Source organism: Electrona antarctica (genome assembly GCF_951216825.1).
Source record: "Electrona antarctica genome assembly, chromosome: 20".
NCBI classification, from domain to species: domain Eukaryota; kingdom Metazoa; phylum Chordata; class Actinopteri; order Myctophiformes; family Myctophidae; genus Electrona; species Electrona antarctica.
The window spans coordinates 38,713,381-38,730,392 of record NC_136801.1 but is presented as its reverse complement, the minus strand read 5'-3'; the positions used below and the strand labels follow the sequence as shown (position 1 = coordinate 38,730,392).

The 17,012-nt window shown below is 43.1% G+C and overlaps 1 protein-coding gene across 1 annotated transcript in view; it reads left to right on the top strand.

Moving 5' to 3' along the window:
• The window catches only part of tgfbr1b (transforming growth factor, beta receptor 1 b), a gene marked incomplete at its 5' end in the record, with an annotated part of 46,501 nt that overhangs the window by 19,272 nt on the left and 10,217 nt on the right, over nt 1-17,012 (top strand). Inside the window, 2 exons of the mRNA XM_079489900.1 lie at nt 1,454-1,621; nt 4,021-4,177. Of these exons, the coding sequence (XP_079346026.1) occupies nt 1,454-1,621; nt 4,021-4,177 (325 nt within the window). The remainder of the gene's footprint in view (nt 1-1,453; nt 1,622-4,020; nt 4,178-17,012) is intronic.

Below are 17,012 nucleotides of genomic sequence, written 5' to 3'. Positions count from 1 at the left end.
TAACAGAAAGTTTCGATTAAAACTATTATTATTTTTCCCCTCCTGTCCGAGGGGGGGCTGTGCCTGGGGGGAGGGGGTGCTCCAGCCCCCCCAGCACCCCTACTTCCCTCAGCCATGCTGTTAAGATTAAGGGACAACTTTGTTTTGTTTTTTGTTTTTTTCAACCAAGGTTCATATTTTCATATTTTCAGATGGGGGGTCCGCAGCCAAATACAGCTAATTCTTTGGGTCCTTGACATTAAATAGTTTGAGAAACACTGACATTAAAAACATAAGGTTTTTCAGAAAACTGTCAGGATTTAGAAGACATTTGTAGAATTGTCCTCAGGTCTAAATGGGTTAAGGCCTTACATAACAGTATCTTGTTTGTGTGCAATCAATTCACACAGAACACAATATTACATGGCAATAAAACTTACGTCATATTTGTTTATTCTGAGCTAGGTTGATATTTCACCATGAATAAAGCCTCGACCTCCGGTATGAATGAGGCATCAACTATCGCATGTTGAATTGTATACAGTTTATTTGCCATGTGCTATTTTGGGCGGCGTGCAACAAACACACTATCTTTATCTTTTGTTCAAAGGTCAAGAAAGCGATTAGATTTGTTTTGTTTGATCTATTTTTGTGGACAGTGGAAGAAGGTTTTGTCCATGTGTCGTTTTAACCCATTGAGACCTAACACCAGATTCTACAAAATGTCTTCTAAATCATGACAGTTTTCTGGGGGGAAAAAACAAAACATGTTTCTATGTCAGTGGTTCTCCAAACTATTTCATGTCAAGGACCCCAAAAACTATCTGTGACTGGCCGCTGACCCCCATCTGAAGATATCTTGTTCCAGGGACCCCCCCAGAAGCAAAGATATGAGTTAAAAAACCTTTGCTGTGAAAGAATATTGTATATATTCAAAGATTTGCACCACATTTTCACGATTCTTTCACAGATCTACAAGCTTGTAGATCTGCTACTTTACAACAGGTTCCAGGTCTTAACCCATTCAGGACGGGAACCCCTTTTTGGTGTCTAAAGCTTTATGTTATACTTTAGCTATTTTTTTTTAAATCGTGAAAATGGGGCGCAAATCTTTGAACATATTACATACATATTCTATCAGTGCGAACGTTTTTAACTCAAAACTTTGCTTCTGGGGGGGGGGGGGGGGTCCCTGGAACAACATATTTTCAGATGGGGGTGCGCGGCCAAATACAGATAATAAGTCTGGTGGTCCTTGACATGAAAAAGGTTGAGCTCCACTGACATAAATATAGAAACATAGTCATAGGGTTTTCAACAAACTTTTTTTTTTTTTTTTAATCTGCCTCAGTCCTAAATGGGTTCCTCTTTGTGTGTGTGTGTGTGTGTGTGTGTGTGTGTGTGCATGTGTGTGTGTGTGTGTGTGTGCGTGTGTGTGTGTGCGCGTGCGTGTGTGTGTCCGTCCCATGTGCAGATAACGGAACATGGACCCAGCTGTGGTTGGTGTCGGACTACCACGAGCACGGCTCGTTGTTCGACTACCTGAATCGCTACACGGTGACGGTGGAGGGAATGATCAAACTGTCACTGTCCACAGCCAGCGGCCTGGCCCACCTGCATATGGAGATAGTGGGGACGCAAGGTAACACACGCACACACACACACACGCACGCACACGCACACACAGCCAAAGCCAGCGGCCTGGCGCACCTGCATATGGAGATAGTGGGAACACAAGGTCATATTCTCCATAGAGATAAATGACTTCCGCAACCCAGCAGATGCTTCAGGACGTTGGTTGTCTACGGCTACATAAAATCATGGATCCATTCGAGGTTTATTTGGACGATTACCGCCTCTATGATTGATTGATTGATTGATTGGTTGATTGATTGATTGATTAACAGTTTGCAGTAGGGGTGCACGATTATGAAATTATGACCGATATCCGATCTCCGATTATTTTCAGGGTCATATCTGCCGATACCGATTCTGACCGATTCCAATACTATACAGAGGACCACAATGGAAACAAGCCTATAGGCCCTATAGGGGCTTATTGGCCCGAAGCCTGTTACTAAAGTAGATGAGTACACAAATTAAATGTAAACAAATGTAGTTTATTTTCACTTAAGCTTTTACATCATATTTATTTGGCTTTTGTTCTAGACTATAGGTACTATCAGACACTTTTGATTTATTTTGAACTGATTTTTTACATTTTTCATTTGAAAACATTTTTGCTGGTGAAAACCGATTCAATAATCTGTATTATTTTGAGACCGTTCCGACACCGATATGGCTTTTTTATGGCCGATATGGCCTATTCCGATCATGCTACCGATTAATCGTGCATCTGCAAATTTTGCAGAATTACAGTACATTTCAAGCACAACTCAATACAAAGACTGTTAACTGTGAGTGGACGACCCAATAAAGCATTACACTTGTTTACAAGAGGGTCCACCTTGTTCAATTCATCAAAACATTTAGAGACGTACAAATAGACACTTCTATATAGCCAAAGAACAGAACAGGAATTCATCATAAAGGAGGTAAAAAGGGAAAAGAAACATATACAGTGAGGGGGGGAAAAGGGGTGGGTGGGTGGTTGTGGGTTGGGGATTCATATTTTACAGGGGGCCAGTTTTCGAATTGATATGAGTCATGGAAGAGGGAGACACACAGACAGACACATATGATGCATGTTCATTCAGCACAGGCTATTTAACCCATTCTGGGCGGGAACCCCTTTTGGTGTTAGCATTATGTTATGCTTTAGCTATTGAAAAATAGCAGATCTACAAGCTCATAACGCGCCACCGAGTGGCGCGCTACGAGCTTGTAGGTCTGCTATTTTTGAAAAATCGAAGAACGACTGACATAGAAACATAGCTTTTTCAGAAAACTGTCAGGATGTAGAAGACATTTTTAGAATCTGATCTCAGGTCAGAATGGGTTAATGGAAATGAGCTGCTGGGGTACAGAGTGTACAGACTATATATACACGTTATACCGAAGATACAGCTCTGTCAACACACACACACACACACACCCACACACACACACACACACACACACACACACACACACACACCCACACACACGCTAGTTTTGATATGGGTCTGTAATTGCTCAATGAGGAGAGGTCAAGGTTTACCTTTTTGAGACGAGGGCAGTTTAAAAAAAAAGGCAAGGACGGACCCAGAAGACAGGGGGCGGTTTACATTTCACACTAGATAACCTCCTTCAGGAGCTACTGTAAGTGGAGGGAAACATAACGTGGGAAGCATAAGTTAACCCATTCTGACCTGAGATCAGATTAAAAAAATGTCTTCTACATCCTGAAAAAGCTATGTTTCGTTCTTCGATTTTTCAAAAATAGCAGACCTACAAGCTCGTAGCGCGCCACTCGGTGGCGCGCTATGAGCTTGTAGATCTGCTATTTTTCAATAGCTAAAGCATAATGCTAACACCAAAAGGGGTTCCCGCCCAAAATGGGTTAACCCATTCAGCTCTGTATACTGTACATTTCGGTCCATTCGAAAACAGCCGATCTAACCAGTGTTGATTCCGTCGACTAAAACCAAGACGAAAAAAATGTCCGTCGACTACCTTTTTTCACTCACGGAAACCACATGGAAACTAAATGAAAACGTAGCTATGATGATTAAAACTGAGACTAAACATGTTGACAATTTCGTCAACAGATGAAAACTAGAGTAAAATTTTAGGAAGGGACTAGTGGACACTATAAGTAAAATATATGCATGTTGCATGCTGAAAATAGCAGATCTACAAGCTGCCAAAAACACATTTTAGTCGACTAAATCAACTGTAGATTTAGTCGACTTAAATCTTATGATATTTAGTCGACTGAAACTAGACTAACACTAATACATTCCAGGTGACTAAAATGTGACTAAAACTACTCAAGAGACTATGGCTAAGACTAAAACAGAAATGTGTTGCCAAAAACAACACGTGGATCTAACTAAGTGGATCTAACTAAGTCCTTTTTTCCCCTCTCTCTACGTGCAGGTAAGCCGGCCATCGCCCACCGTGACCTGAAGTCCAAGAACATCCTGGTGAAGAAGAACGGCACGTGTTGCATCGCCGACCTGGGCCTGGCCGTCCGGCACGACTCCGCCACGGACACCATCGACATCGCCCCAAACCACAGAGTAGGAACCAAGAGGTAAACTCTCATCACATTCCATCCGTAGGACCTCTGGAAACGTCATAAGGAATCCAAACGACGGATGCATAGGACGTGTGTACACGTTCCTATTAGAGCTGGGACTCGATTAAAAAAATTAATCTAATTAATCAGAGGCTTTGTAGTTAATTAATCTCGATTAATCGCATTTTAATCGCATATCAATATTCAACCCGAGAACAGTGAGAAACCTTTTTTTTTCAAATGTTTTTTGGTATCCCAGTGAATAGTGACTACGGGATTCCACTCATTTTCAACATTTTACTGTCATTAATATACCTTAGAGTTGTTGTGTGGATATAATAAGAAAGTCCCCCCCCATTCTGTGTTGCCTAGAACTGGAGGTCTGAAAAAAAACAGTAACATTATGAAGTACATTTTTGTGATGTCACTGAGATGTACTTCATAATGTTACTGTTTTTTTCAGACCTCCAGTTCTATAGGCAACACATAATGGGGTGACTTTATTATTTCCAGTGCACACAACAACATAGAAAAATGTTGAAAATGAGTGGTATTCCCCTTTAAGCAATACAACTTTTTTATCCCAACAGATAAACAAGAGCAGCAAGTGCCTATATAGTGTCTTCAGTGTGTATATGAATACTCAAATGTGCTTTACATGGCGGGTCATGAGAACAAATAAAAACAACTTTATTATGGGGGAAACATTTCACATGAGGTTGGGGCTGACCCACGCTTGCTACTTCAGTATGTTTCGCATCGAGGACAGCTTCGTGCTGTGGTGAAATCACCGCGCGTCTCCGGTGGTCTGTGAGACATGTTAAACTGAAGCAGCTAGCAAGCCTAGCATAGAAGCTAACGTTGGTCATAAATGGATCCTTTCCCTCATTGCACACAGCCATGCCGCTATCCACGCGTCCATCCGATAGCTTTTACATCTAAATGTCCCATCCATGGAGCGATATAAGTGGCTTCTTCATTCCATTCATTTGGGTTTGGACTTTGGGCTTTCTGACGGAGCTGTAGCCTGTAGTGTAGACTGTAGAGTGAACAACAACTGCTGCTGCTGCTCGCGTGCCGCAGCCTATTCAGTACTACTAGAAACGCACCCAGTGAGAAACGTTCCGCGGTGGAAAAAAAGGTGCGATTAAATGCGTTAATTTTTTTAACGCGTTAATTTTTCTGTAGTTAATTAATCTCAATTAACGCGTTAAAGTCCCGGCCCTAGTTCCTATGCATCCTCAATGATATCGGGCGAGAGAATAATATTCAGAATTGTTTCCTTTTTGAGTGGTGCAACCACTCCCTTACGGAGCTATGTGTGTGGCTGGGTGGGTATGAGCACGAAAACAGCATGGCTGTTTTTTACCACCTGTGCGCAACCTAACACACACACGCACATATTAACTGTATATATGATGATTTCGGGTGTGCCACTACAGTACAGTGACAGTACAGTATAGAGGGTACAGTAGAGGGACCCCCACACGGTAACTCTGTCATTTCTCAACCGTTTCGGACGTGGGGCGGCTTGCCAGAACCGGGCCGGCACCCGTGGTCGTGGTCCTGTGGGTCTGGAACTTCCGTGGACCCCCACACGGAGTTGCACCACTCACTTCACACGGGTGTGAATTTTTTTTAGAGTGATTTTTTTTTTAGACTCCAAGGCCACCGTACGCTTCACTCTTCGTTCATATTAGCGTCCCGTTCACTTAGCTGTCAGCGCGGCAGAAAGAATGCCTCGTCTCTCCTAATCCAGGACGCTCTCCGTGGTTTTGTACAGAGTAAAAGCGGCCATGTCTTTCCGGCACCCCAGAGTTCCTATTTTGAAGGAATCCCCGGGAATGATTGTGTTATCGATGACACCGGCAACATGATGATGCACTATGAACTATCACGTTATGTTTATGTGATCTTCCTCTCACGGTGGTGTCTTGTTTATTGGAAGGAGGCAGCTATAAGAAGGAGGCCTATATTTCTACTTTTCAAACCGATCATAATGAACAAATCACATTTAGGGTTTGTTAGACAGTTAGAACCCTGTAAAATGTACTGGACTCATTTATTGAAACCAAGTCCTCATAAAATATTAAACGGTGCAGTTGCGGGTGCTCACTGGTCATTTTAACTTTTTTTTTTATAACACAATATTGGCATATTGCCTATGGTAAATACCATAATGACAACAACCAATGTCAATTTTAAACTATGATTCCCTGATTTCATATGACATGAAAAAAAATCCAATGGCAGTCCCTCAGTCAGTACTGTGGTCCATCCTATTTACTGCACATTCAAATAGGCTATGGTATGTATCTAGGCCTACAGTTAGGCTAATGACAAGTTCAGATGCAAATAATAACATAACAATAAAATGTATGGTAGGCTATTTATTTCCTATAATATCAAAGCAGCTTATATGAGCAGTGCAACACTGCAGTGATCCAACGCTTGTAACTTCAACGGGGGAGAGAGAGAGAGTCGCGTTAGAGAGAGACGCGTTAGAGTTTCAAAATGAGTTAATAGCACAGGCAGACTCTTCACATAATAGAGCATGTCTGAAATAAATGTAAATCCTATTAATAATAGGATTTACATGTCTGTGTCAGTCAGAGTACTTCCTTAGCATAGAGCAAGACAGCTGCTCGCTTTCTCCGCCATCTCACAACGCCACGATGCACGGACCGCCTCACGGAACCTAGCGCCGCACAGCCCTGTCCTCCAACCTCAATCTGCCCTGCATTACACACGGCAAACATTCTAACAATCATCTTAATTACATTAATTTGCGTCAAAAAAAACAATATCTTGCTTAATGTAAATCGCTCTGGATTAAGAGCGTCTTCTAAATGCCTAAATTGTAAATTGTAAATCACGTGTCACCAGTGTCACCAGCGAAATGCATGTTGGGACGGACACAGATTAATACTGGGACACACTTTTCTTCGCAACAGACCCACACGGGTAAACAATTCCCCCCCCTATCACATTACCCACACTGAACATCATTTGCTGTTCATATATTCAGAACGGGTAAGGACTAGTATGAAATAAATGCTTAAACATGTAGCTAGGTGTAATGTTAGAGACCACAGAAGTGAACCTTTCAAGCCGGTTTTCTCAACTCGCTGTTTTCTGCAAGACATTACTCTATAAGCCATATCTCCAAAACTGGACAACCAATATGTCAATTTGAAGCTATGATTCCCTGCTTTCACATGACATGAAAAAACGAAAATTCAAAAACATCCAATGGCAGTCTCTCAGTCAAATTTGGTCACATTTGATGACATTTAGCCTCTCAGACCCAAAACTAAAGAATATTTTGTTATCGTTGGATAAGATTTTGGCCAAATTCCATGCTATATATTGATGTTGGTACCATTAGGAGAGATAACAGGCAAATGTTGATTTAAAAAAAAAAAAAATTACATTCTGAAATTGTGTAGACTTCTTGTAAATTAACTAATGCAGATGCTTAACAATAATGTAACTCTTAGTTGAGAGTGTAAAATGACATTTCCCAACTAAACTCTCCATCATTTAGCTGATGGGGACCACCTGGAACCCCCTCAAGGACCACTGGTGGTCCCCGGGCCACTGGTTGAGAACCACTGTTCTACTGTCTCCCTCTCAGCTGTCCTACCGTCTGTCTCTCCTACACTGTCTCCCTCTCAGCTGTCCTACCGTCTGTCTCCTATGCTGTCTCCCTCTCAGCTGTCCTACTGTCTGTCTCTCCTACGCTGTCTCCCTCTCAGCTGTCCTACTGTCTGTCTCTCCTACACTGTCTCCCTCTCAGCTGTCTCCCTCTCAGCTGTCCTACCGTCTGTCTCTCCTATGCTGCCTCCCTCTCAGCTGTCCTACTGTCTGTCTCTCCTACGCTGTCTCCCTCTCAGCTGTCCTACTGTCTGTCTCTCCTACACTGTCTCCCTCTCAGCTGTCTCCCTCTCAGCTGTCCTACCGTCTGTCTCTCCTATGCTGCCTCCCTCTCAGCTGTCCTACCGTCTGTCTCTCCTACGCTGTCTCCCTCTCAGCTGTCTCCCTCTCAGCTGTCCTACCGTCTGTCTCTCCTATGCTGCCTCCCTCTCAGCTGTCCTACCGTCTGTCTCTCCTACGCTGTCTCCCTCTCAGCTGTCCTACTGTCTGTCTCTCCTATGCTGCCTCCCTCTCAGCTGTCCTACCGTCTGTCTCTCCCACTGTCTCCCTCTCAGCTGTCCTACCGTCTGTCTCTCCTACGCTGTCTCCCTCTCAGCTGTCTCCCTCTCAGCTGTCCTACCGTCTGTCTCTCCTATGCTGCCTCCCTCTCAGCTGTCCTACCGTCCGTCTCTCCTACGCTGTCTCCCTCTCAGCTGTCCTACTGTCTGTCTCTCCTATGCTGCCTCCCTCTCAGCTGTCCTACCGTCTGTCTCTCCCACTGTCTCCCTCTCAGCTGTCCTACCGTCTGTCTCTCCTACACTGTCTCCCTCTCAGCTGTCCTAGTGTCTGTCTCTCCTACACTGTCTCCCTCTCAGCTGTCCTACCGTCTGTCTCTCCTATGCTGCCTCCCTCTCAGCTGTCCTACCGTCCGTCTCTCCTACGCTGTCTCCCTCTCAGCTGTCCTACTGTCTGTCTCCAATACCCCCCCCCCCCCCCCCCCCACCCCCTCTCAAAGTTATTCCAGCGTTTGAGATAATGAGAGGGAGGTGAGTTGAGGGCTGCCGATGATGGATGACTTCTTGTCAAATGGAAGCGCGAGGTGTTCTTTCACTCCAAAAGCGTGCCGACACCCTCAGACACTTCATTTAGCAACTTATCCTTTTTTTTGACCCTCCTCAAACCCCCTGTCATGTGGTTTGAAGGTATTTTTGTTGTGTTTATTAGCTTCTCCTCCTTTTATTTCACAAATTGAAATGTCTCCGACTGACTGACTGACTGAAAATGCGAGTTTCACGTTTCTTTTAAAGACACTCTTTTTTTGACAGGGGCCAGTTTTGAATTGCAGTATGCCATTGCAGTATTGTACATGCAGTACATGCAGTATTTTGTTAGTTATAATATTGTAATTATTTATATTATTTACATTATAAATATGTATACGTATGTGCTGTCTGAGAGCGGTTTTAAAGGGATTCACATTTGACTCCATTGACTACGATTCCCTGCTTTCATGTGACAAAAAAAATCCAATGGCAGTCCCTCAGTCAGTATTGTGGTCCATCCTATGTACTGCACATTCAAATAGGCTATGGTATGGTATGTATCTAGGCCTACAGTTAGGCTAATGACAAGTTCAGATGCAAATAATAACATCAAAATAAAATGTATGGTAGACTATTTATTTCCTATAATATCAAAGCAGCTTATATGAACAGTGCAACACTGCAGTGATCCACCTCTTGTAACTTCAACGGGGGAGAGAGAGAAGGAGAGAGAGTCGCGTTAGAGAGAGACGTGTTAGAGTTTCAAAATGAGTTAATGGCACAGGCAGACTCTTCACATAATAGAGCATGTCTGAAATAAATGTCAGAGCTGAAATCGACATGTAAATATGAAATGTAGCTAGGTGCAATGTTGGAGACCACAGAAGTGAACCTCTCAAGCCTGTTTTCTCAACTCGCTGTTTTCTGCAAGACATTACTCTATAAGCCATATCTCCAAAGCAGATATATATGCGTTAAAAACGTTTGCTGCAAAATAATATATATTCAAAGATTTGCGCCACATTTTCATGATTTTTCAAAAATAGCAGACCTACAAGCTCGCTATGAGCTTGTAGATCTGCTATTTTTCAAGAGCTAAAGTATAACATAATGCTTAAAACACCAAAAGGGGTTCCCGCCCTAAAATGGGTTAAAGGGATTCACATTTGACTATGACTTTGACTTTGAGTGACTACGCATCCACCACGTCGCGAACATACGAGTAGCGCTGCGGTCAAAGGAAATTAATTAGCCCCCTTTATTGGACAGGAAGTTATGCGTTTATAATTTCGGTGTGGTTGATTTCCCTCGCGGCGTGGCTGGAAGGTTTCTGGGGGCGGCGCCGAGAAAACTCTTAAAGAAATGTTTCTTATGTCTTGGAATGCAATGAGAAATGCCCTCATGCGGCTAAACCTTTCAATTAATATGGATTTGCATGCACACGTATCGTGCGTACGTGCGCACAGACACACATGAGCGCACACACAATCTGTAATGAGAGTGCCTGCGATCAAATATCTTCCACAGTGGGCATGAGGGAGGAAAATCTTAACCCATTAAGACCTAGAACCCCATCTGTGTCATTATTATTTTCAAACTGTAGCTTTTGAAAAATAGTAGATCTTTTTTTCTTGGGGAGGTGGGGGGGGGGGGGGGTCCCTGGAACAACATATTTTCAGATGGGGGGGTCGACGGCCATATACAGTACATCATCATTTTTAGGGTCCTTGACATGAAATAGTTTGAGAAACACTGACATAGAAACGTTCAGAAAACTCTGTCTCTATTTAGAATTAGAAGACATTTGTAGAATCTGGTCTCCAATGGTTTAACCCATTCTGTACAGGAACCCCTTTTGGTGTTTCAAGCATTATGTTATACTTTAGCTATTAAAAAATAGCAGATCTGCAAGCTCGTAGCGCGGCACCGAATATATATACTTTCAGAGCGAACGTTTTTAACTCAAATCTTTGCTTCTTTGGGGGGGTCCCTGGAACAACATATTTTCAGATGGGTCGGCGGCCAATGACATATATTTTTGGGCGTCCTTGGACATGAAAATGTTTTGAGCACCGCTGACATAGAAACATGAGCTTTTCAGAAAACTGTCAGGATTTAGAAGACATTTTGTGGAATCGTCCTCAGGTCTAAACGGGTTAGACCCATTTTGGGCGTGAACCCCTTTTGGTGTTAGCATTATGTTATGCTTTAGCTATTGAAAAATAGCAGATCTACAAGCTCATAGCGCGCCACCGAGTGGCGCGCTATGAGCTTGTAGGTCTGCTATTTTTGAAAAATCGAAGAACGACTGACATAGAAACATAGCTTTTTCAGAAAACTGTAAGGATGTAGAAGACATTTTGTGGAATCGTCCTCGGGTCAAAATGGGTTAATTAAATTCTCGGAGCGGCAGATGTGTGCAGAATGATGAAGAAGCCTGGGTGTTTCTGCCGTATTAGATCTGCTCGGGCGACCGCAACGACTCTGGCAGCGCAGATGCTGCTGTGGAAGCTTTGCATAAATCTAGTAACTCCCAACACAATTATCCTCACCGTAAGACCCTTAATCAATATTAATATTAGCTATTAAAAAGGCAGCGCATGCACATTGGGTAGTGCACGCACGCAGGACACGCACGGCACGCACGCACGCACGCACGCACGCACGCACGCACGCACGCACGCACGCACGCACGCACGCACGCACGCACATTGACAAATTTAAAAAAGCTACAAGTTTCTTGAAGAGAAAATACCCCATGCCATGGCCTATTAGTAGTACTTAAGCTGTATTTTGTACGTTGGCTATTCAAGAATAGCCATAAGACATTGTGAGCTTGTAGATCTGTTGTTTTTTACAACATTTTGACAAATTTGAATAACTGCCATGAACTCGTTTACAGCCAGATTGATGTCTCGCTGCGTTTGTCTCATTTTGAAGACCATTAACTCCCGGGAGTAAAATCCCTTTACTGCATGTCTTCCCCCCCATCTCTCTCCCCATTTCCTGTCAGCCTACGGTCTGTCCCTCCATAAAAAAATATAAAATAAAGGCGAAAGCCACAAAAAAAAACATTAAAAAAACAAAACATTAAAATGTTCTTATTTTGATCATAAGAACCAATTAGTGAATGTCAAGTCTCCATGGTTTTCTTCACACGGGTTGTTCCCAATACATCATTTCACAATATGTATGACACTGATTTACTAATGACACTATGGCATATTAGGAGTCCAACTAGTACTGGTGGTTCTCAAATGTTTTATTTGCAAGGACCCCCTTAACCCATTTTGACCTGCGATCAGATTCTATTTTTTATCTGCTATATAAAATGTCTTCTACATCCTGACAGTTTTCTGAAAAAGCTATGTTTATATGTCAGTCGTTCTTCGATTTTTCAAAAATAGCAGACCTACAAGCTCGTAGCGCGCCACTCGGTGGCGCGCTATGAGCTTGTAGATCTGCTATTTTTCAATAGCTAAAGCATAACGTAATGCTAACACCAAAAGGGGTTCCCGCCCAAAATTTGTTTACTCTGAGAGTGTACAAATGTACACTCTCCGAGTTACAGACCTGTTATGGTCATTTGACCACTCATTTCTGTACGTCAGTGGCAAAAATGGAATTTCAACAAAAATGTCCACCACCGTGAATAAAGCTTGTTTTGATCAAAAATGCAATCTGGGGAAAGAATGGGAGATAAATGGATTTTAAAATGTAATTACCCTCTCCATGGTAACAGACTGTTGTTCTCTCATTGGTCCTCGCCTCTCTGAGTTCCTCTATATAACCGGTTACCGGTTGCTTGTTGTGAACCAGTTACCCGATGAAGGTCGTTTAGACCGAAACGTTGTCATCTGAATAAAACTACGGCTCTATAAGTGAAGACAGTGATGACCCTTTCCTTCTCAAAATCTAATTACCACCAGGGTTAATGAGAGAATTCAACCTGGAGCACTCCTCCTCAACAGATAGATTTCTGTTGAGCATAATTTGTGGCTAAGAGGACAGAAAACAATCCATCATATCCCGAGCATCATTGTCTCCACCAGGCCGAAGGCATGGGGAGAGAGTATGTTTTGCAGTCCGTCCGTCCGTGTGTTTGTGTGTCCGTCCGTCCTTCCGTCTGTTACCAGCTAATCTCCGGCACCGTTAACCCGGTCGATGCCAAACTTTGCACACACACACTCCCTGGATGCCAACGATGAACCTCTGCCCCAAATTTTCCAGAACGGCCTGTTATAGCGCCACCAGGAGGCCGACTTTTGTAAAACACATTTGTTGATATTACTCCTCCAGATTTTGTCCAAAAATGTGTTCGAGACGGATCTGTCCGATATTTCATGTTCCATCCTAATTGGCTAACATTGGCTTTCAAAGTTTGTAGGATTGGCTCGTTTTGAACAAAAAGCCTCGAATCACGAACGCAGCGTGCAATTTATGTGAAATCTTTCACAGACTTTCCTACTAGGCTGAGGAATATATCCCATTCACATTGGCCTGTTATAGCGCCACCAACAGGTGGATTTTTGCAAAACACATTTTTGGAACAAAATGCCTCGAATCATCCAATTGCCATCCAAGGCGTATAAGAAGAAATGCCACCCCTTTTCACATTGGCCTATTATAGCGCCACCATGAGGCCACAATAACCTGACCTGCCCTGGGTGGAGACCTGTGCCCCCCGAGGGGCACTTTATCTAGTTTTGTGTTCAAGTTAGTTGAATATTATGGAGTCCCTTCCATTTACTGTTCCATTTTGTGGGGAAGTGTCCGGGCCTCTGAAGATGTCTGTGAGAGCTGCTCTGATGGGATGTGAAGGACACGGAAATGATTGCCGCACGAAAGTCTCCTTGGGGGGGAAAAAAGAAAATATATTTATGTATTTCCATTAGGGAGGTAGTGTGCGTGCACGTGCACGTGCACGTGCGTGCTTACATATTAGAGACTTGCGAATGAGCTTTTTTGTCACCCAAATCCGAGGCATATCCGTGCATATTAATAATCCGCCTGTTATCCGACAGCATTAATTCAATAATCCAATTTAAATATCCGCACCCGCAATCCGCTGCAGGGAAGCAAAGTGTATATACTGTATACAGAGGTAATCTACAAGCTCACAACGCGTCGCTGGCTCGCTGCGACGCGTTGTGAGCTTGTAGATCGGCTATTTATACGTACTTGTACAAATGCATGTGTCACTCACCACTGCCGACAGTTCACCAGAGTTACGTAGTGGGACTAGTGGTTGTATATTTCCATTTCCATTGTAACGAGGCTGCAAAAACATGCTTTTGGGGAGTTAAGCGCTAAATGTTTGTTGCAAAAACATGCTTTTGGGGAGATAAAGCGCGCGCTCCGGCGAAAACAGCTAATCTACAAGCTCAACAACATCACAGGTTGCAAAAGCCATCAGTTTTCTCAAGCCAGAGCTCAGAATTGTGCACATTTTGGACGCAAATGCACCTACAATTTGATCTGTGCGACTCACAAAATACATTTGGGAGTACCTGTGCGACTGTCCATACTTTCTGTGGTGCATGTCAAACTGGGGGGTCCTTCATACTTTTCAAATGGGGGTCTAGTCACTCTAGTGGGCTAATAAGTGTAAATGTTGCTGTCCTTGCCATGACCATATTTCCCTACCATGCATTTGTACGAATACTTACAGTGCTGTTTTTATGCATTAAAAAAACCACACAAATATATTATACAAGTTAAAACGAACGGCAATTACAGATATGTATGCAGGGGGCAAACGGGTCCCTTTAACTTTAGCAAAGGAAGGACAGTGACGCACAAAAGCTGTGTTTTTCATTAAAAAAGGTCATGTCTATTATTGGTATTAGTGCTTTTTGCTTTTTAAATGGAAGCGAGAGTAGACGGGAAGGTCTGAGAGGACATGCAATCATACCGGGCTGATGCCAATTATGTGGCTGATTCACTATCCAGTTGTCTAACCCCATTATGGCTTTTAATATATTCCAGTGGTTTCTCAACCAGTGGTCCAGGGACCACACGTAGATAGCGATTCAGGAATCCCGAGATGGTGTTGGCTAGACCTCACTCTCGCAGTAACTAACTAACTAACTCTTGAGAGTGTAAAATTAAACCCTTTGGTTTCATTAATTATGCTCTCAAGAGTTAAATTATTGTTAACCATCTCAACTCAACTCAACTCAAACTTTATTTATATAGCACATATCACAACGACCAATGGTCGACCAAAGTGCTGTACAGGTATAAAAATAGAAAAGACAGAACAGTACATAACAAAAGTGCAACAATATGGAGGAACAGAGAGACAAAATAAGAAAAAAAAAAGAATAGAGCTATGGACAGTATAACATTTACATAATCAGGCACTGTCGAAGGCCACAGAGAAAAAATCTGCATTAGGCTACTTAATGTAGAATAATTGTTATTCTGATTGAGGTATGTTGTCTCTCCTAATGGTACCACATCAATACAGCATGAAATTGTGCACACAATCCAATATCCAACGACCAACAGACCAAAAGGTTTTGGGTCTGAGAGGCTAAATCTCATCAAACGGTGGTTCCGTGGCTCAAATGCAGAATACATAATGGACCTTGATATGAAAAGGGTTGAAAACCACTGATATATCCCTATACAAATTCTGCCTCCTGACTTTTTCTGATTTCACTATAGCCACTCCTATAGACAGCTATGTGTGTTGCTGACTGTGTGTGTATGTCTGTCCGTCCGAGTAGGGAAATGGCGTTTGTTGACCACCAAGTGTCACTGTTGCGCAGCCTAACGCACACACACACACACACACACACACACACACACACACACACACACACACACACACACACACACACACACAGTCCAGGGAGGAGGGCTTGTACAGTACAGTACAGTACAGTACAGTACAGTACAGTACAGTACAGTACAGTACAGTACAGTACAGTACAGTACAGTAAAGTACTACAGCACAAGTACAGTACAGCACCACTCACTTTAGACTGGTCTGATTGTTTATTTTTTTTAGCTATGCCCAGCTTTGTGTGTATGTCCCACCATCACCACCGTCCACCAGCAGCAGCACTCGCTCCCCTGTCGCTGGTCAAACCGAGACCTCGATAACCTTGGATATTCTATTCGTATTCATGCCTTACAGACAGACAGACAGACAGACATACAGACAGACCATTCAGTTAGTTTTGTATTGATTAAGTCGGGAATTTTACATAGCAGGTTTACACTTCCTGAGAGAGAATTTACCCTTCAAAACAAAAGCTCAGAAGACCTTGGCAGGGGTAAATGAATGAATTAACACCTGGTAGGGAATGTGTTAGGTTAAGGGTCGACCCTCGAAGCAAAGCTGTGAGATGTTATCCCACATCCTGTATAATGTATTCGTTCGTTCTCTCTTCCGTTTATTCCACCAGGTGTCATGTCCACATGCACCGACCTCGGAACTGGAGAGAGACGCTTTGGTGTTTAGTAAATAGCTCACTTCCATCTGCAGCGCTTCGACGAGAACATGTACAAAAGATATTCAGCACAGGATGTACAGAATGCAATACAAAGTTGCGGTGTGTGTGTGTGTGTGTGTGTGCGCGCGTGTGCGTGAGCCAATCTGAATTTATGGAGGAATGGAGACATAAGGTCAATGTTGTGACACTCTCCACAACTAAACTAAACATATGCTGCCGTGAACTCGGTGGCCAATAACAGTCTTGTGATTTATTGGGACAGATTCTTCAAATTAGTTTTTGCTTCGTAGAAGCGGCAGGTTAGTGCTTACTTGGGAAACTTGCGACCGGTAGACGGACACCGCTAGTCTTTCTGCTGAGTGTTGCCAAATCTGCATATTTCCAGCCTGACGTGGATTCATTCACAGTTGCTTGCCTGGTTTGGTTTTTGGAGGCTGCTTAGCTTATTTCTGTCACTGACAGTTGCCACCACTGGCAACAGCCCATAACATCCCATCGTCTGCACGGCATGGCTAGTCGAGCAGTTCTGATTGGCTGCCTCGTCTCCAGCCATGTTGCCTCAGAATTCTTTAGGGTCACTAATTTTTTGTTTGTTTGTTTGCTTATTGAGTCATCATATAATCGTCGGGTACAGACTTTAGTTCCGCGACATACTATTGGTCCGACTGTCATTAGACCGACAACGTATACCTCGAACCCTAACCT